This window comes from Eubalaena glacialis, chromosome 13, assembly GCF_028564815.1.
Source record: "Eubalaena glacialis isolate mEubGla1 chromosome 13, mEubGla1.1.hap2.+ XY, whole genome shotgun sequence".
Classification (NCBI taxonomy): Eukaryota; Metazoa; Chordata; class Mammalia; order Artiodactyla; family Balaenidae; genus Eubalaena; species Eubalaena glacialis.
The window spans coordinates 49,117,546-49,139,645 of record NC_083728.1 but is presented as its reverse complement, the minus strand read 5'-3'; the positions used below and the strand labels follow the sequence as shown (position 1 = coordinate 49,139,645).

General features: G+C 42.6%; 1 protein-coding gene across 4 annotated transcripts in view; it reads left to right on the top strand.

The window, feature by feature from the left end:
- KIF16B (kinesin family member 16B) overlaps nt 1-22,100 on the top strand; it is a 291,470-nt gene that overhangs the window by 213,197 nt on the left and 56,173 nt on the right. For all 4 annotated transcript variants that reach the window (XM_061208593.1, XM_061208591.1, XM_061208590.1 and 1 more), the window contains one exon: nt 12,128-12,217. In XM_061208593.1, coding sequence (XP_061064576.1) covers nt 12,128-12,217 — 90 coding nt within the window. The remainder of the gene's footprint in view (nt 1-12,127; nt 12,218-22,100) is intronic.

The window sequence follows — 22,100 nt, the reverse complement described above, 5'->3', positions numbered from 1 at the left end:
TTATTAGTAACTGATGGATGCTCTCCCGCGTGTGCATTAGCAGAGCTGAGACAAATGGAGGCTTGCATGAGCTGTGGTCCATCTAGATTCAAATACTCAGTTTGTGGACTATTTTCAAACATAAATATCAAGTGGAAGAAATAACCTTAAAAGAATCATATTTTATCCTAAGGTTTTTTGGTTTTTTTTTCAGCACTCCTCCCATCTCTTTGAGAATGTTGTCTTTCACTAAAAAAATAAGAAAAAACATCTTTCCTTCCCCTATTTTTACACAAAACAACTCATATTTTATATTGCAGTTACTTGGGCAGTTGTTTATCTTCACAGAGGTAATGCTGCAGACATGAGAAATGGTGAAGAGGAAATGAGATTGAGTCACAAGCACAGAAGAAAAGCAGTCATCACCTTGTGATCCTACCTTGAATTTCCATTTCAAGTTTGTTTTTCTGCTATAAGAATATAGTAATATTTCCTTTCCTTCATTTCAGAATTCTGAGAGTTTTACATCTCTTCCTTGAGTAGAATTTGTTTTAAAAGAAATCACAAAATAGTTTGAACTCCCCTTTTTGCAGTTGCTGCCCACGGGTACCCTGGCCTTTCAATATGTGTAATAAAAGGCCTTTTTTAGGAATGTGATCGAGGTGCAGGAGTTACCAGGTACTGAGTACCCCAGCACTCTGCTCGGTGCTTCACGTTTTTTAGTTCAGCTATAGATTAAGTGTCATGAGCTCATTTTACAGATGAAGAAACTGAGGCTGGAGGAGTTGCATAATTTAGCCAAAGTCACACAGCTAAGTAGTGACTGGGCTAAAGTCAGGATCCAGGGCTGTCTTAATCCAGAGCTTTACATGATTGCATTCTCCAACGATGACTGGTAGAGAGTTTGCATTCCGTGCTTTGCCTCTGGGTATCTGAGTAATTTGCAGGAAAATTGCTTAGGCTGTCATTCTCCCAAGTTCTCACAATTTTAAGGTAGAATAATCCCCCAATTCCTCTCCTGTTTTACCGAGGTGTTAGGGGAAGGAAGAAGTATTCCTTAGTAATGATCTTAGATTTGAAGGCATCCATCTTACCAGAATATTCAGGTCTTTGTACATTCTTTCAAATTTACCTTCAAATTACCATATAAAGTTAAGTATACTAAAATAAACGATATTATCCCTATTTTGAAGGTGCTGAGATTGAAGCATAAAGAGGCCATTCTCTCTAGTTATTGCAGAAGGCTGAGATTTGGGCCAGCTAGAAAGCCCCGTTTGATTTTGCATCACTTCCTGTTAGGCGGAGGGTGCCGTAACCAGCAGTCAGCCGCCAGGCTCCTGTCTGCGTGGCGCACTGGATTCAGACCAGGTTCAGGAGCCAGAGACTCCAAGGCCCCTTGTTGGTGATGCGTCTACACAGAGGATGTCTGGGGCATTTCCTAGATAATAAGGCTGAATAATCTTATACCTGCTTGGCTTTGTGAACCCTGTAACCACGCTTCCACATTACCAGCAGGTGGGGACGGATCTAGGGTTGGACCTTAGACTCCCCTCTCCCTGCATCTCCTCCTGCCAGGGTCCGTCTTCTTCCCGCAGGTGCCATGGAGACGGGATTTCTGTAGTTGGTGGAGCTCTAGTTCAAGTTCACAGAGCCCACTACAGTGGAGGGGATGCAAGCTTGGCTCAGGAGCTCGTGACATGGTTGGAGGACACAGTTCAAATGGCAGCTGTCCCCTCGCCTCCAGTACCCTGGATGGTTGCTGACACAGTGTGTTTTCCTTTGTGTCCACTTGGCCACAGAGCTCAGCACTCCTTTGGGTTCCCCAGAAAGAAAACTTTGCTGCAGTTTCCTAGGGAGCCAGAGAAGGAAATACATTGCACATCTCAGAGCAAATACCCCCTTAGACAATTATGTTCTCCCCAAAGCACCAGTGTCACCCCCGCTTCCAAGATGTCCCCTGGGAACTCCAGCTGCTGCCCCCCTGCTAAGGGTAGTGGTGGGGTGTCAGCTCCAGCCCCCTTCCTTGGCCTGTATCCCCACGCCTGCCTGCATACCCAGGGGACCATGACATTCAGAAACAAAAGGTTCTTCAGTTAATAGGACCCACCCTGTAAAGGCAGTTCAGAGACCACCGCTTGTTTCTTGATGTGTTTTTTTCAGGAGTTTTTTTCACACACCTACCCGCACTTACTCTTACCCCCAAATTGTTTATCACTAAATCAAGACTCCTCTCTCCCAAAGGAATCTGGTAAATGACATTTTCTTTGTTTTACAATTCTTAACCCTCTCCCTGTCTCCTCTAACGCCTATTTTCCAAAAACTTTAAGCGTTTACGGGTAAATCAGAAAAGACCTGAAATGCAGATCATTCAGCTGCCCACATTTCAGGCCAGAAAGGGAATGAGAAAATAGCAGGAGAGTGTTTACTGAAGAGGCTCTGGGCTCCGCTCTCTTTATTATTCATTCACTTATTATTTAACAAGTATTTATTTGGTACCTGTAACATTTTTTTAAAGACCATACTAGAAGTATCAAGATATTGAGGAACAGAAGAGATGAATAAGCTGTTCACGTACTCCGGGGTCAGTGAAGTGGGGGAGAGAAACACGCAGAAAATAGAACAGTGCGGGGCAAAGGGGGTCATGTTGGGCACCCGGGAAGACTTCAGGTTTTGGTGGGAGTGAGAGAGGGCATTCTAGGCAGCAGGACACTGGGACAGGCCCGCGGGTAGACGGGTACAGATGATGCTTTGTTGACAGGAAGTAGTACCGCTTGCGGCCAGCCCTGGGGAGGAGCTCCTTTCTGGTAGAAGCGGAGGAGGAAGATGAAGTGAAGCTGAAGCGGTCTCGAAGGGAGCGGGGAAGAATGCGGTAGCAGCATCATTCTGAGATGGGATGAGAGGCTGCTCCGGAGTTGGGTGTGGGCGACCTTAACATCTCAGTAAAACGGCATTGTCCGTGAGGATTGAAAATCTAGAGCGTTTGGAAATACTCATCACAGAAAATGTAATTTAGAAGGATTTCCATGTAGGAGTGACCCTACAGAGTTAAAATAGCATACATTTAGTGTCAGTGCGTCCTGCCTTCCTGGGGAGGGGTAGTGAGGGCGGTCTGCAGCAGTTCCGGGTAGCGCACAGGACAGAAGGGGGTTATTCCGACGGGGTCCCACCAGAAGGTCCAGGGAGCTAGGGAGTTTGAGGCAGGAAGAGTGACCTGGAATCCAGCCTGAGCCCTCGGTGAGTGATCAGAAGGGAACAGGGGCTGGGAGACGGAGAGAGGTTAGAGCATCACGCTGGAGACAGACATCGGATGCAGCGCGGTTGGTGTGAGCATCCCCATCAGAAATCTGAGAGCACTGGGCTGTCTGTCCTCGGAAAGGCTGGGCCGTCCTAGAGGTGGACCAGAGCGAGGGGTACTGGGTAGCGAGCTGTGATTACTGGGGTGCTGGCCTCTCCTCCCACCTCCTGGGTAGTTCTGTTTGCAACATTTGTCTGAAGAGATTTTAATGAAATCTAATGTATTAATGCTTGCTATTTATACAGATTCAAATATTTGTTATATATTCATATTTCCTCAAGCATGTTCATAGTTACGTTACTGCACAAGACTGTATTTTGCAGAAATCTGGCAAAACTTGTTTTAGTATATCTTAGGGTGGTATTAGACCATTTCCTCCAGGCTATTACTAAAGACAGGGAATTTCGTTTGTATATACTTGATGTAGCTCTTCCAAATGTTGTTTAAAAATAAATGTTGTCGAGGAGACCTCTACGAGTAACTGCTTATTTACCTGGGGCCAGTTAGAGTATTTTTCTTTGGGTGAAAAACTGTTGATTCTCTCCTTCTTACACAGATAGATATACACAAGCAAATACATACTGATGACAGGTCTTAAAATCGACACTCCTTAAACCAGCAAAATATGTATATAACATAAATTTGTGGAAAGCACTCAATTGAGAATTGTTCATAGTGAATGCAGTTCATCTTGTGGACACGTTTATGGTGTTTAAGTTGCACTTGATCATTTTATGGTCCAGAAAAGATGGATTTTGTATCAGCAGACTTGGTCAGTGAGCGAGAAGTAATGAATTTGCTCCTCAAAGCCACAGAGCAATGATGCCCTGCGTTTTCAGCATGGAAGAGAACAGTCGAGCGTTTTGACCTGATGTGTTGGGTGTACTGACCTTCTGTGCCTCCTGTCTGCATCAGCACCTCATCCTATGCCCAGTTTTAATTTGGGGCAAAATAGGACTTTAATGTCTATTTCCACTTTCTGTGTAGTTTTCCCAAACTTCACGTGCGCTGTTTCCCCAGCTCTCAAAGTGGAGTTGTCTCTGTTACAGAGAAGGGATTTGACTGCTTTCCTGTGGGGAGGTGACCACGGGGTTGCCTTGCGCACCATTTCTGTGGCGCTCGTGATGGTCTTCACTCATCATCCTTGTCCTCAGCTTGTTTACGTGTTGATAGGCAAGGGGAGATGTAAAAAGTGTTTTATATACAAAGCGGGAACTTGAGCCTTTGTAATCCTTGTATTTAACCTGGATTCAGGTGAAAACTTCATGGGTAAAGAATTTGGAAATCTTTCTATGCCTCACTATAAACTTGGGTTACAAATATATCGAGAATGCACCCTGTTCTCAGTGCAGATAAAACAAAAAAAAAGATACCATCATGTGACTAATTAAAATAATCTTTGATTCAGATGAACCTCAAAGATATCACCAGAACAGAGTTAGTGGAACCAAGATAGTGGAGCCTTACCTTCTTTGAAAAGCAAAATAACCTTACGTACATCTCTCGGAGAACTACCAGCACCTGATAATGGTGCCGACACATAGTAGTAGCTCAATAAATGTTTATTCCTTCAATGAGAGGCCTCCCACCACCACCCCAGCTACTGCCAAAGGCCCACTCCCTTAGAAGGCTTACAATCTTGTAGGTTAGAGAGACATTTATATAATTAATATTGGTTATATAAATTAACTAGTACAAGATTAATTCTATCATTAATGTCCTGTGACGTGTGCTCTGATCAGAGTGTGAGCTGCGTGCCAGGGAGGCACGGAGGAGGGAGTGATTCTTCCAGGGAGAAAGGAGTGGATGCCGGGGTGCTGCCAAGGGAGGGACTGTGGTTGGACACGTGCCCTGGAGGCTGAGCAGGAGGCCACGGGACGGGTGGACACTGAGGAGGCCATTCGAAAGACCCTTCCAGAGACCGACAAATGTGCCCCATTTCTGTGTTGACCAGTTGTCTGAAGTGTGAGATTTTTTTTAATCCACTGGGAGCTGGGGTTAGAAAGGTAGTGTTGGGTCAGCCAGGAACAGGTCCTGAATGCCATGCTAAGGGCTTTGACCTTGAGAGGGGAGTGGATGGAGGGGAGTGGAAAGCAGGAAGCTTGTGAAAGGGTAAAGAATTTGGAGATTTCTCTCTGCCTCGCTATAAGCTTGTGTTGCAGTTATACTGAGAATGCACCCTGTTCTCCACAAGCCACCACATCTGATTTGGGGGCAGCAACACGCAGAGGTTTACAGCAAGGCTGCTCAAACTTTACCCTGCGTCAGAAGCCCCTGAAAATTTTGTTAAAACACAGATTTCTGGGCTCCACCCCAGAGTTCCAGATGAAGTGTGGGTGAGACCTCAGAATTTGCATTTCTAACAAGTTCCCAAGTGAAACTGTTGCTGCTGGTCCGGCTTCACACTTTGAGAACCGCTGGTTTAGGTTATGGACTGAGATATCGAAGGCAGAAGCTGCTGAGATCTGTATGTGGGTTTATTAATGTGAGTTTATTAAAATATCAAAACGCGAGGCAACAAAATGAACCATTGCCCCAAATGTACCCATAATGATCTTCTTTGTTCAGTATTTTGGGGAAATTATATACAGTGTTAATGGTTCCAGAGAGTCCCCACCCTCTTCATTAATGTGGGACTCTTGGAGACACCAGTGTGACATGGTGAAGACAAAGATTCCTCTGATCCCCTTACAGACCTCGTTGAGCCCAATTCACAGGAACACACGGCTTTGGATAGCTCTCTCCCCGTCAGGCCATCTTCCTCTGTCTCCTCCCAACTCCACCCCCGCTCTCCCCCTGCATCCTGCATCCCGTTGTGAGCACTGGGGACTGATACCGAGAAGCAGAAGGAAGTGCATTGGATGCTTTTGGGGGCTCTCTCAGGGACTTTATCTTCCTCTTGCTGTCTTATCATTTTGTGCCCAAATGCCCTGATTCTGCTGTCCGGGAAATCACTCAGCCGCGCCTGTCCTCCGGAGACGTGGTATGTGCAAGTTGTCAGGGAAATTGCCATGCCTTATAAAGGCATTATTCTGGGGCCACCCTGGGAAAGAGGAGTGAAACCCAAATTATGAGGTCGGTGTGAAGTAGCTGTTGAATTAATTAGAGATTTCAAAATATGGTCTGACATTAATGAGCTGTGAAAGCAACAAAGAAGAAGAAGCAGGACTTTCCTGGTGGTCCAGTGGTTACTCTGTGCTTCCAATACAGGGGTTGTGGGTTCAGTGCCTGGTCAGGGAACTAAGATCCCATGTGCCATGTGGTGTGGCCAAAAAAAAAAGAAAGAAAAAAAAGAGGAAGGCGCCGCAGGCCAAAGCCTCACAGGCTGGTGTCCAGTTATCCGTATCCATATCCTGATTTTGCTGGAGGCCATCTCTTCTACCAGAGAGATGAACAAAGGCCTTGCTGGTTCATTGTTGCTAAGCCTGAGTACACTTAAGACAAGCCCATCCGGGGGGGGCTCCATCCTCCAGCTCTTCATCAGGATGCCCGTGATGTGTCAAGTACTCTTCTAAGGTGTAGTGAAAACCAGCTAAAAATCCCAGTTCTCCTGGAGCTTATTCTAGTGGGGAGGAGAGACAAAAACAAGACATATTAAGTAAATATATACAGGTACGTTGTTTTATTGCATGTCTCAGATATTGTGTATTTTTACAAATTGAAGGTTTGTGGCAACCCTGCATTGTCAGATGATGGTTAGCATTTTTTAGCGTTAAAGTGTTTTTTTACTTAAGATATGTACATTGTTTTCTTAGACATAATGCTATTGCATACTTAATAGACTACAGTATAGTGCAAACATAACTTTTATATGTACTGGGAAACCAGAAAATTCGTGTGACTCACTTTATTGCAATCCACTGTACTGTGGTGGTCTGGAACCCAACCCACGATATCTCGGAGGTGTGACTGTACCATGTTAGGTAGTAAGAAGTGCTTAGTAGAAAAATAAGAAAAGAGAAATGAGTAGTGTGGAGATGGGGAGTAAGGGGGTGCAATTTTAGATGGTATATCCTGAGAAAGCATCACTGAGAAAGTGGCTTTTGAGCAAAGACTTGAAGGAAGTGAGGGAGCTAGTCACGTGGAAGGAGCATTCCAGAAAGAGGAAAGATCACAGACAAAGTTCCTGAGGCCACACTTACTGTGTAGTATGTTTGATGGGTTCTAGATAAGCAAGGAAGGCAGGGTGAGCAAGGGAAAACGTGGTGGGAGATGAGGCCAGGGAGGGGACAAGTTGTAGAGATCCTTGTAGATAAACGCAAGAACTTGAACTTGTACCCTGGGCGAGATGGGACGCCTTGGGAGGATGTCCCATTCAGCAAAGAAATGGCCTCATCTGACAGTTTTTAACAAGATCACTTTGGCTGCTGTGTTGAGAAAGGAATGAAGGGAACGTTGGGGGGAGGGAGACAGAAGCAGAAACGAGGGGACCAGGTAGGAGGCTGTTAAACATAGTCCAGGCAAGAGGTGACGGTGGCTTAGACCAAGATGCTAATGGTGGTGATGGTGCAAAGTGTCAGATTCTCATTATATTTGGAGTGTGGTGGAAAGGATTTGCTGACTGATTGGATGTGAGACGTGAGAGAAGGAGGAACATCAAAGATGGTGCCACAGTTTTTGGATTGAAGAAATAGAAGAACGGCATTGTCATGACTGAGATGGGGGAGCAAGTCTGGATGAGATTAATTTTGGTAAATTTAGCCATGTTAAGTTTGAGATGCAGTTAGACATCCAGGTAGGCAGACATATCAAGTAGGCAGTAGGATGTACGAGTCTGGGTTCAAGGGAGAGAGATGAGCATCCCGGGAATCATTGGTATAAGTTTAAGCTATGAGATGGGAAGAGATCACCAAGGGAGTGAGCTCAGGTAGAAAATAAAACACGTTCAAGGACTAAGCCCTGGGACACTTTGATGTTTAGAGGTCAGGGGAATGAAGAGAAATCCCAGCAAAGAAAACTAAGGTAAGAGAGGCAGCAGCCTGGAAGCCAGATGAAAAAGATATTTCAAGGAGGAGCTGTCGGCTCCATCAAATCCTGCAATAAGTCAGGTCAGATCAGGGCCAAGAATGAACCCGTGGTTTAGCGTGAAGTAACCTGTGGCAGTCGTTGATGACCTTGGTAAGAGTAGATGAGAGTCGCTTGAGTGGAATGTGAGTAACTGAGGCTGGATTGAAGGGATCCTGGGAAGAATGAAATTGATGACATCAAGAATAAACTCTTGCAAGGAGTTTGTTATAATAGGAAGGACAGAAATGGAGTGGCAGTGGGAAGGGAAAGGGAGGCCAAGGTGGGAGTTTAAGGTGAGAGAAATCCTAGCTAGTTTAGATGCTGATGGAATAATCTAGTAGAGACTGGGGATGTGTGGGTGCAGGAGAGAGAAGAGAAAATTGCTGGTTGCAGTTTCTTTCAGAAGGCAGGAAGGCGTGGAGTCCAGAATCCAGCATTTAGGAAGAGGGGTTGGCCTTAACCAGGAGCAGTGGTGTACATCCCATGCCCGGTAGCAGGAGGGAAGAGGAGGTACAAGGCCGATGGTGGCCGTGGTGGGCTGAGGGTGGTTGTGGAAGTGTTCTTTTGATTGCTTCCACTTTCTCAGTGAAATAGGAACTCAGGTTATCATCTGAGAGTGAGGAGGAAGATGGAGTAAACTGTTTAGAAAACTCTTATCTAAGAGAATGGGAGAATGGATGGAATGGGGAAATGTGGTATGACTGTTTGGAGGCATCCAGGCTGACCTCAAAGTGGTGACTGTGACTTTAAAATAGGACCAGGCAGCCATTTGGTGGCATGTTTTCCTTCAGCCCCATCCTGCAGGTACAGGCTGGGAGTAATCAGACAGTTGGATTTAACCAAGATCATGGTTTAGCTTAGTCAAGGGAATTTCAAGAGCAGAGCAAAGAGATCTGAGGTTGAATGCAAGGGAAGGGTTGTAGTGATTGCCCATGGTTTCCAAGTCGGGTGAGGGAGGAACCAGGGCAAAGGTCAAGGAACAGGAGGTCGGGGTGTTGGAGGGATCGTCTGTTGGTTGATGAAATTACCAAGATTCATGGCAGGAGTTCCATAGCTTTGGAGCAGATGACAGTGAGCGAAAGCTAAGACGTTCAAGGAGTCGGGGATGTGACTACGGCGAATTGCCTGTGAGAAGGATGGGTACAGGTAGGATCCGAAGGTGTGGGCTTCACGTAGGTGGGGTTTTAGGAAGGGCAGAGGAGCACTGGTGTGAAAGTTGGGTGGAAGTACAAGAGCGTCTACCAACCTCCCAGCACAACAGGATGAAGAGTGTGGGGAGAACACAGTCCCTACTTGAGATGGCTACAGGGGAAGGGGTCCCTCGGGGAGAGCCAGCTCTCAGTTAGAGCGAAGATGAAGGGGATGTTCCCAGAAGAGGCTGAGGATGGGGGGATTTTGCACTTGACTGACTGTGGGTTCAAGAGGAACAGTGGAAGCAGTCGGAGATCCTGGGAGCATTAGAGTCTGAGGGAGGAGGGAGACCCAGGCTTCTTCTGTGACTTTCTCTGGATTCCAAAGTCCCAGGACAGGATAGTTTCCCTGTGAGCATCCTGCACCTTACTACTCCCGGGTCACGGGTGTGGTTCTCTTAATTCCTGGGCTTTCTTGGCAAGCAGGCAGCGTCACGCCCACTCCTGTCCAGGTCTCTCCTTGACACCTGGTTTGCATCCAGCCAAGGTGGCATACTGCTGTGCTCTTGCCCTAAGGAAGCCCTCACCCCCTTGCTGATGGTGTACAATGGGGTCTGTTGAGGAGGAGAGAGCCGGGGAGAAAGCCCCCAGCTGAGCTGCCAGGAGCAGTGTTTCCCAAGCTTTGGTGACATTGGTACTATTTTTACTAAATGATTTTTTTGGTAAACATACTTACCTTTTTTTCCTTACAGAAATATCTTTTTAAAAGAAACTCACAAGAAGAAACCTGCCACAATTAAAACATTATTGTAAATGATGAATATAGAGCCAGAACAGTGAAAGTTTTAATATGTACATCCTTGGATAACCCCAAATCGTCTCATTTGCCACTCGGGGAAGTGAGTGAACCTGCGGATGGCTGAGACTCAGGACTCCCTCCTCCTCCCGAGGCCCCCTGCATGGGTGTCCTCCCCCTACTGATCTCTCTGGTTTACTGATCCCTGACTTTCCTGCTCACCCCTGGGTGTACATGCAGGAGAACCAAAAGCTGAATCACCAGCCTGAGAAGGGCGTTTCTCTAATGTGCGGGGTAAGGTTTCCGGTACAGGGACGCGGCCCCTGCAGAGGCCCAGCGTGGGAAGGAGTGTTTGCTTCCAGGGAGTGAGACACCTGCGGGAGGAGAGGCTGCTGCACGCAGTCGGGTACAAATATAAAATCTGGGTCTTCTTCTAGGAGCAGCGTGAAGCTTCTCGGGGACTTAAGTGGGGGATGTAGAATGATCAGATTTAAGTTTTTAAAAAGCTCCCCTGTCAATTGTGCAGAGAAGGGATTGGAGGGGCAACTGGATGGAGACACTGGGAGAGGCCTGGCCGAGGCCGCGTGAGACCTGGTGGCCCGGGGTGAGATGGCAGTGGCAGTGAAGGATGGAAGGGTAGAGCGCTAAGGAAGGTCTAGGAGGTGGGAGGTGCAGGACCTGGTGCTTGTCTGACTGTGGTGTGTTGGGGGGACCTGGGGACCAGCGTCTGTCTGGTGTGGCTTGGTGGATGGTGGTGACATGCACTGAGATGAAGTAGAGTTGAGATTGGAGAGAACGGGTGGATATGTTTCACACAAGCTGACCTTGAAGTTGGTGTGTGGCATCTAAAGAAAGACGTCTCCCAGTTAGGGACATGGGTCTGGAGCTTGGAGGAAGAAGGGTGGGAATGAGATGGGAACTTGATCAGGAGCCTGTGCCTCAGGTGTGACCGTGGAGGCTGGTGGTGTCTCCCAGCCTCTCTTGGTCACCGTGACCTTGGTATGTGACTGATGGGCACCAGTGTCCACCTGCCGTCCAATAGGAACAGTAAGTTCCACTACTGGTTAGAGGCTGGACTGAGAATTCTTCCTCCGAAATAAAGCAAAATACAGTGTGGGTTTTGATACTAATGATCATTGAGATGCAGACAGTTTTTTTTTTTTTTTTCATTTTTCTTTGTCCTCCTCCTTCTCCTTTGTCCTCCCTCTTCCTTCTCCTCATCCTTCTTTTTCTTCTGTGCTGCTGCTTCTCTCTTGTCCATTGCGGTGGCATCTGGAAACCAACACTGACATTTTATATGAAAGTGTAAACATTTCGTGTAGGCACATCACTGTAACAGAAGGGTCACGCTGTGGGATGTCCTTTCTGCACCCCACGTGGAGAGTGGAGGGACACTTCTGATAAGCCGTGAAACTCTGTGTCCTTCACTTTACAGAGTCCCATGCTGCTCGTATTTGGGAAGCAGAGATGCATGCTTAAACAGAGTACAGTTATTATTTGTAAGTCTTACTTGTGCCGCTAGATTAATATTTTCCCTTCTGGAGAAATTTACATGCTAATCACTTTTCGTTAATTTTTAAATTATTTTAAACAAATTTAAACAAATTTTTGAATTATTTTAAACAAATTAAACAATCTGTTTAATTTGAAACAAATTATTTTTTTAAGATGCATTTTTTAATTGTTTTAATGAATTGTTTAATTAACAATTTTTTAAATTGTTTTTTTAAGAACAATTATATGATTGTTTTATTGGTTTTTTTTTGAATTTTTGAATTTCATTTTATTTATTTTTTTATACAGCAGGTTCTTATTAGTCATCAGTTTTATACACATCAGTGTATATACATTAAACAAATAAGAGGAAACAAATTTTTCCTCCAACTAATGCTGATTTATTTTGCTTTTCCTGGTGAATAGATCACTGTCCTGGATGAGACGTGGACCGTATTCAGGCGTTACAGTCGTTTCCGAGAAATGCATAAAACGTTGAAGTTGAAGTATGCAGAGGTGAGTTACGAAATAATTATCTCCAATTAAGAACATTTGTTTTATAAAGTAAATGAGTTGATTGCATTATCAATCCCCCCCCTTCTCTTTAGGTATTAGCTTGTAAGTGTCACCAAGTTTTATTTCAATTACTCGTCTTTCAAAGATAGGTTTTTAATTTTTGTCCTCTGTTCCATTTGTATTCTACACAATTCAAACATTTTTTGAACGCAAAGTTTTGAGTGATAGTAAAGCAACAGTAAATGAATTCTATCTTTTTCATAAATTTTACAGTGTATTTTAAGTAAATATTTTAATCAATTTACAACTTCTCAGCCATGAGTGAGACCTATTAAAATAAAATCGTAATAAATTTTTCAGTATAGATTTGCCCTTTTTTCTCTTAAAAAGATTGCATTAATGCTTAGACTTCCACATAATGAGGAGTAAAGTCATAAAAGTTAATTTGCCCTCACACGTGGAGGGGAGGTAGACAGTAAATACGGAATTATCTAGAAGCAAGGAGGCATTTCATCTGATAAGATATCCAGAGTGTATTGATACATTAGTAATCTTTTTTTTTAATTTTTGGACAAAGACTGGTTTTTAAAATACTTTTAAGCAAAGAAAGGTATTCCTAAAATTAATGTGTATCTTCCAAGTGAATGTATTCTTATTATTTTTTTGTTTGTTTATTTTTGCTTCAACTAAAGGAAACCTCATACAGGCACAGCTCTTTGGGCATTTTGATTTGAACTGACTACAAATCAGTCAATAATCATTGTCTGTTTAGCCTGCTTTCCCTAAGTATGGCTTTTCAGTGCATTTTTATAGTGTCTTATGATATTCTAAAAAATAGTTTAGTCAGACGTGTGTCCCTGATTTGTTTCATGTTAATTACATAATGTTTCCTTAACATCTCCATGGCTTCTAAGCTCCCTTATCTGATACACAATATAAAGAGAAATACCTTTGGGTAGATAAAGTGGTTCCTTGATGTGTAAAAGAATCTAGAGTCCAGGAAAAATTGAGCTATCTTTGAAATTCTGTTGTTAAGTTATCATAATAGTATTCGATTAAAAATTGAAGAAGGTTCAGGTATGAATTTTAGCTCAGTGTTCCCAAGAGGCTTCAGTTCCAGAAGCAACTACATCAAAGTCAATTTATTAAGTTTGTCTCTGCAATTTACTCTTCATGTCCCAAGTTAATTTTGAAAATAACAAGAAGTAATTGTGTACATATTAAATATATAGAGCAACTGGTCTTTAAAGTGAGCTTTGCAGCTCATTAACTGCTTGATTATAAGTTACTACGTCAGTACTTTAATAATGTACAGATTTTCATATTAACTTGCTAAATTCCCACAGTGTAGATGGAAAAAAACAATTTACTTGAAAAAAAGGATACAAACTTTACCAGGATTTATCTATCTATATATGTATGTATGTATAAATTCATTCCATGATTTATTTTATATCAGTTCTTTCAGTGCCATTAGTTCAATGCCATTCTACATAGGCACATTTTTCTAAACTCTAGTAATACAGTAGTGGACAAGAAAAACAAAAGTGTCTTCTCTTATATATCTTAAATTTATATCAGGACAGACTGACAATAAACCAGGAAAATATAATAATAACTAACAGTTAAAAAGTATGCTTGCTAAGTTGCAGTTACCATTTTAAGTGAGGTATATGCATTATAGGAAATATATCAATAAAATGTGATGGGCAGAAGATGTTGGGCACTTTAGTATAAGGACGTTTCAGAGTTGGGCTCTCTGACAAAATGGCATTTTAGTTGAAATATGAGATGAGAGATATTTAAATAAATTTGCAAAGCAATAATAGACAGGTCTAATCGGTGTTTTTAAAGAAAACTTTGGAGCAGACAGAAGCAGTCTTTAAAGATATAATAGAAGAAAACTTACCTGAGTTTAATAATGATGTGAACCTGTGAACTGAAGTGGTTGTCTGCTACCAGACAAAATTAATGAACAGAGATTATCACACATGTAAAATTATTTTCAAGGGGAAAAAGGGTGTACTGCATACATGCTGAAAAAATTAAGTGGCCTTCAAATGAAGAAAATCGAGCTGGTTTTCTCCTTCATTTGGTCATAAATCTGTATTGAGCAGCCCCACACTATGCATACAATTGTGAGCAAGACGACATCCCTCCTCTCATGAAGCAGAGAGAATGAGCAATAAACAGACAAACAAAGCCCAGTAAATAAGAGGATTTTAGGTAATGTTAGGTGCCATGGAGAAAATACAAGGCAGTGTGATAGTGTGGCCTGAGAGCTGGGCAGTGGGCTGCTTTAGATGTGCAGGTAGAAAGGGTGATCTTGGGGTGAGATTGAGCTGAGATCTGAATGCTGAAAAGAAGAGAGGTGTGAAGATCTGGAGGTGAGCACAGCTGAAGGTGAGGGAGCAGCAAATGCAAAGGCCCTGGGATGGGACCAAGCTCAGCGTGTTTGCAGAATGAGAAGACCCAGGGAGAGTGGCCAGTGTGGTAAAGAGGAGGGCAGGGGCTTGACCACGTGGCACCATGAACCTGAGTCTGAGTGCTGTGGGAAACCACTGGATGATATTCAAGAAGGTCTGAACGTTGAAACCCAGCTGGAATTTCCATTCTGTTCATAGAGGACTTCTCCCAGAAACCCCTTTCCTGAAGACAGACTCGTGATCTAAATGATAACGAAGATGGGAAGTTGCTTTTCCACACTGAGCCCAGCTTTGTGACTTACAGTTTCTTTCTTATAAGGACAAAAAACCGTTATGAAAGGGAAACTACAGACATGTGTTGCATGTATTTGAAAGAGAAGAGAGAATGTGAATAGTGGTTGAAACCATGTGGTGAGATCCTAAAACAAGTACCACCTGGAGACAAGGAAGCTGAGCCAATTACAAACCCTGCAGGGCTGCCCGGATGCCACGGAGCTTTTCCTTGGCCACAGCTCTGATGAACTCCTCCCAATTCACTGAGCGCTTCCTGCCTGGCTGTGCTGCGCCTTTGACATTCATGGTCTCTGGTGGGAACAAGAGACTCGCCTCTTGTGACAACCCGTGAGCAGAAGCCCAGGCAGTTCATCTCTATTTCCTATGTCTAACCAAACAATATTATCGAAACAGAAGTGGGGAGAAACATTATCTCTAAACACACAGTAGCGTGTCATTCTAGATGGTGATAAATCTTATTTCAGTGAGAGGACAGCATCGTCCATTTAACATTTTCAAGATGAAACTTAAATATCAAGATGAATATCAGGTTTATTTTGTTCGTTAAGTTGACATTTCTTTTGTGCAGCCTCACTTCACATCGTCTTACTTGCCGAGTGTTTGTTGGGACTTGAGATCAATAATCTGTGTATAGGTATTCATCAATTATGATTCATCTTATAATTGTTCTTATGATTGTATATAATGTCAATCTTCTTGAAGTAATTAGCTACCTCCAAATGGGGTAGCTGTTTGGCCTGACAACATCCTGGAAATTATCGGACTTGTTAAAGACAGAATTTCTTCAGGAAAGAAAGCCAAAGGGTTCATATGGAAGGATGCTGAAAGTTTCCTCTCAGGCAGTTGGCTGTTTCATAGCCAAGTGGGAACAAGTTTTATTTACCTCATCCCTTCACCACATTGGACTCATTATTTCTATGGAAGTAGAAAATAGAAAACTACTCTTGCTGTCTTAATTGCATAACAAAAGGGTGGGTGATCATTTTTTAAATGATATGTATTAAATTTACCTAGTCATACAAGGTTCCAAATTTTTAATCAAGCTGAAAAAATATTGAAAAAATACACTTGAATTCAGTATATCCAGAATTTGTGATATACTTACCAAGGTAGAGAATGTTTATTCACCTCAAAACTGTAGATTTGGTTATAGCTTTTAATCTTTTGGAACTTTGTCTAAAGTTACATCCTATTCATTCCCATTTCATTGTGGAATCTTAGCCATGTTTTCCTGGGCATAGACCTCTAAAGGAGTTTGATGTGACAGTTCCTTTTATGGAGGTTTTTTTTTCTTTCAGTGGTCTTTTTTTCTCCAGATAATGTTACATGTTTATGGTTAAAGACTGAAATTATTCAAAGATATATACATAGAATGTGAAAGTTTCTCTTAATCTGATCCTCAGAAGTAACCATTTGCAATGCCCTCAGGAGGTCTTCTTGGGTCCAACTAAACATTCAGACTCACAGGACTCCTGTAGGCCACGCTTGGCACCGGGTGACCCAGGAATGATGTAAGACAGAGATCACTGCTTCCCGGCAGGGCCGAGGCACGGAGGGGGTCTGGCAACAGCGTCCACTGCAGTCCACACGGCTGTCCAGATGCTGTTCTCTTTGCGCCACCTCTCCCAGATAATAGCTTAGGTGCTAGGAGAGGAGCCCCACGTGGGGAAGATTCGAGAAGCACTCTGCCATAGAATCCTATGCAACAGGAAAGCCACTTTCTCTGGGCACAACTCCATGGGCAGATCGTCCAGAGTCCCCGTGAGGGACATGCTGAGTTACAGGAGTCACCTCACTCAGAGAAGCCTTACACTATGGCTTCCTACAAAATAGCTCTCGTTTCCCTGGTCCACAAACAATTTATCGGTTTATCAAGCAATTTATCATTTTCCCATAAGCAATGGTACCAAGTTGGCATAACACATGATCAGGTTCCCAGAATCCTCTTGATGGATATACGAGTAGTTTCCAGAGTTTTGCTGCTGTGAGTACTTCGCTATGGACATTCTGGAAGATATCAACACGTCTGCAAGTGCAGACTTGCTCCATGAAGAAATTTCGTAATTGCTCAACTGTTGTTAAAGACTTAATTTACAAAAAACCAAGATTAGGAAAGAACACACAGAAACTGGGTGGGCTGAGAGCGCTGAGGGCCTTCACCCCCATTAGTGAGAGGGTTTTAAGAATTCCTTAACCATCATTCAGCTAAGTCTTTTAATCTCCCTGTTGACTCACATTCACTTGCTTATTTATTTACTATAATGTCTCCTTAAGGAGAATGAGGTCAGCTGAAGGGCCTCCAAGGGATACTTTATATTCACTCCGGTGGTGAACCAATTAAAACAGGCAGGGTTGTTGATTATTAGGTGTAACATATGTCTGTGAAGAAAATAGAAGGAACCTAGGGGTTATTACAGGCAAAGTGAACTTACGAATTGAAAGGATGAGAAGTCAGTGAATTCTCTGAAACTCTGGGGTGTGGGGATTGAAGACAGGGAAAAAGCAGAAATCAAAGAAAAATTTAATGCATTATTTTGTAGGGTGACAAATTTCAGAATAAAAAAAGAAAACTAAATTATTTGTCCTGAATAATACTGGAAGAAGAGCAGATTGCCTGCGGTGACTGGGCTCATATGTAAGCGTTATGCTCGTTCTATTTCCAGATTCACTGTGTGAGTGGGCTGAGCTCTCACTAGAGGTGCTGCATTATTCAAGGTTTTAAAAATTGTTTTATTTTTATTTATTTATGTTCTTTCAGCTTAGCATTTTCTTCTGGATTCTAAATAGCTTCGCCTTCTGTTTTGAGTTAGTTTGTCCTCTTTATACGCTGACATGTGTTGTGCAAGACAATAGCTCCTCCTGGCTTTCCTTCTCTGTGCCCGTGCGCTGACCTTGTGTGGAATCTTCATCAGATTAAACCCTGTGTTTTCAGACTCCACATCTGTAAAATGATCATGCCACAGCTAGTTTGTAAAAGATTGTGAAAGCCTCAGATGAAATATGTTATTGAAAGTAACCACAAAGTATTGTGCAGCGTCTGGCAGAGAGCATGCCTTTGAAATTTGGTCATGCAAATCATTGCCGCAGTGCTCTTTATCTGTATGAAAACTATGCATTTTCCACTCTTTTAAAATCAGTATAATCCTTTTAAATATCAATCAAGTTATGTGCCCAGAAACAGAGCCCCAGTAAGTGTCATCTTCTCTTTTCTCTACGGATGAGGCAGAGTTACTGTTGGTGTCTAGTGTCCATGAAGTTTACCTGTGGATCCAGGTCATAGTCTGAGAGTCAGTCAAGACAAAAACATAGCTCATCAAGAAGCTGAAAAGAAAGGACTATTTTAAAACCACATCCCCTTTCAACCATTAGAATGAATGAATTGTGAAGACCTAGTGTCCTATCCCCTTCCCCCCTTTTGGATGAGTGGTCTGGTGGGCTCTGAATGTATTTCATGAAGTGGTAGGACATGGGGCTGGAAGATCAGAGGGTCACTGAGAGAGCTGCTCCTTCTAGGAGGTCCAGAGATGCCAACCCCTGTTCTGATTTGTAGAGGACTTTGTTTTAGTACAGTTAACAAGGAGCCTTCCCTCCTGAGTGCTGGAGCCTAATGGGCTCCTGAGAGTCATCTCACGGTGAAAGCAGTTACGCATTGGAATCGATTGTTGAGGTCCCTTTTATAATCTTAGCTAATAGTGATTCTGAAGCAGGTTTGGGCTTCTGCCCGGAGGCAGGAGGATGAACCATGAAAATGGGATATTTTATGTATTAAAATGTACAATCAAAATAAATGCTAAGGGAACTTGACTGCCCATGTGTGGTGGGAGCCTAAGTTACTGGGAACAGGTGTGTTGCCTGTCTGCATCATAACTGAGTTATCACAGTGAGTCTTCAGAGTCCCCAAGTGTCAGACAGGATCAGCCTCCATCAGCCATATCCCCAGGGGGGCTCCTTTCACCCTGTTATGGAGCTGAGGGAGAAAAATATCTTCAGAGCCTTCGAGTAAAACATGAAAGATTGCTGTGTTAGAGCAACTGTTCAGTCTCACATCTGGCAGTCTCTGGGTGCCCAGTAAATACCATTGGGAGGGAAGAAAACGATTAGGGCAAGAGCTTATGTAATTTGTATATGGACTGATAGAACCATTTTTAACCTTCTTCATTTCCCAAGTAATTTCCCCAAAGTAGCACCAAAAAAGGGAAAGAAAAGAAACTGGCTATTGGCCTTGTATTTGTCTTAGACAGCCATTTACCATCCATCACTGAAATGCACTCTAAACAGTTTTATAACCAGCATTCCAAATTTAATATAAAAATTGCAAATCTGCTCACCACCCAAATTATAATGCTACCAACCACAGCCACAGGGAGCATTCAGTAAACCTTAGATAAATTCAGCTGCACCAAGCGCTCAGCCTCCTTGAATTTTTAAATAGCACACAGCTATGTAGGCAAAAATAGAATGCTGCCAGCTTTCTGACCTGGTACGTTATCAGAGGCCCACTTACCTCACTGTATGGCTTGTATCATACGATTCTCTCTACCTGATAGATAATCAGTATTTAAATCACTTCTTTCAAAGGTGGGTTGGGGAGCGAAAGGCACCGGTTAGCTGGGAAGCTTTTCCAAGACATGTGGATCCAGGACCCAAGCTAGGAAATTCTAATTCAGGAAATCTGACATGGGATCTGAGAGTGTGTGTAGTTAGGGGAAAATATATCCCCCAAATGATGTTCTCTGGACCGTTGGTTAAGATGCTGTGTGTCATTTCTTTTGCATCCACCTTGGGAGCGTTATTGATTTTTCATTATTACAGTCATTGTTATAGATCACCAAATCTAAAAGGTGATTTCCAGTGACAAATAATCTTGTCAAAATTAATGACAGGCGAATTTAAACCCAGACAATGAAAACATGTTGGTTGCCTTTTGATCACCAAAGACTATGAAACATAGACTTGTACCAGGCTTTCCTCTCCAACCAGCAAGGAAACTTCTGTAACAATGGGTTGGAACCACTTGCACATTATGAGACATCAAGTACTCCAAGGGGACTTAAAGATTGGGTAATCCAGTTTTTCATTTTAGAAATGAGGAATCAAATCCCCAGGGAGAGTTTTGTTCAAAGTCACATCAAGACTTGGGGCCCAGGCAAGGTTCATGTCTCCTGACTCCTAGTCCTTCTTCTTTGTCCTGAGTCTCCATGACCATGTTCACTCAAGAAGGGGGAGTTTTCAGAGTTCTCCAGATGAGCCCAGAAAGAAGAAAATCTCTTCCCTATAAAAATCTGTTACATAGCAAGACCCCATGGATGAAAACTAGAAATGGGGTTCCTTCTATTGAATGTCATGGCAATGACAGGTTCCTGTCACGTCTCAGTCCCTGAAAGGGACAATTAGCATCACAGTAACGGATGGAAAATACAAGCATTTGAGTTAATTCAACTGCATAATTATTCGTAAAAATGCAGTATGAAATTCTCACAGATCTGAAATGTTTCTCACTTTGAAAAATTGTTGTGACATATATTAATGTTCTCAAATCTGTCTTCACTGGCTCATATCTAAATAAAATTGATACTGGCTTTGGGAGGAGTGGGATTTTATTTTATTTTGTATTTTATACCAAATATAACAAAGTCAGTGGAGTCCTAAGTATTGATACATTTCCAACTGTGGTTTTATACCTAGGATCTCGCCAAGTTTTAGCACTTCAGTGACGACAGGACAGCAGCTTCTGTTGGTGGAATGTCCTAATTATAATTGCTGGCTGTTCCACGTGGACCACCAGCAAAGGATTCTGCCTTGTTCATTGAACAGATCCTTAATGAGAGTCTAGAATGTACCAAGCTCTGGGCGAGGCACATAGCACGTGCTGATAAATACTGCATGGTACGCTCGCATTACCATATCAAAGGTCTACGGGAGCTCATTGCTCCTTTGATAACCCATCTAGGTTGCCCTGAAGAGTTGCTTCTTCATGCCTCTAACAAATCAAACTGGGAGAATTACTTACTTGTTTGTGAGTATATTTCTCAGTGACAGCTGTTCTTATAAGGCCTTGGGAGCTGCTATTAATTTTGAGTAGTCAGAAATGCTTCCATTTAGTCAGCTGGGAGAGTTATGGCAGCGCTTTGATGAGTTTTCATTACTTGTATTCCTCAAAAGCTGGAGTGGCTGAAATTTACAACCACAAACCTGTAGAGTGTGGGTGTTTCAAAGGCTGGCAGTTGTCAGGTAGGTGCGTCTACTGGCAAAAGACAGGTTAAAGCTGATTTGACCATATAGATTTGCTGTATAGAATTTTTCTCTCTCATCTTTAAAAACTGGATACTGGTTAGGTAGCCAAGTATTACAGGAGTAAAGAAAATGCCTAGTAAACGAGGAATGACAATAAAGTGCACTTTTATTAGGTGGTAACAGAAGTCAGATGTTTTCCTTTCATTAGTAAAGATTCCATACTTTATTACTGTCATTGTTCTCAATTGTTCTCAGTTTCCCTTCAGTGATTTACAATCCAGCTTTAGCTGCTTAATTGTTGTAAAATCATAAAAGATAGGCAAGACTTTTTATTGCTCACTTTAATTTCTTTTCTATATTAGGGCTGCCATTATTTATATACAAAGGAACAACGATGCCATATATCAAAACCTATGCTGTCTGTTGCCGTCAAGACCACTTGGCTAACCTAAAAAGTGAAGTTGGCTAAGAGAAAAAGACTTCTAATAAAAACAAACTTTTCCATTACATTTAATTTGTCTCCTTGATGGCAGCAGACTGGCCGACCTATCTTATTCTAATGTAATAAACATTGAAGTCAGGATTTGAGCGTGGTGACTCTTAGAAGAAATCAGGCTGTGTCAGTTTACTGGGAATCAGAAAGGGAAAAGCCAGCTTGTAGATGAAAATTTCACTCTGAGATCATTAAGATCATTAAGAAATATTACAAAGCAACAGAGAATGCTGACTGTATTTCTAATATATATACATATACATGTAGCTAGCCAACTTGATGAATAAATGGATACTCAATGCTTTTATTTTCCCAAAACTGAGATTCACAAATAATTCCATAAACTGGCTATGCTAGTTCTATAAGGAGCCACTGTCTTTTCTTACTCCATTGATAATTCTTCATATAGAGCTATTGTTCAGCCTGAAAGTTATGG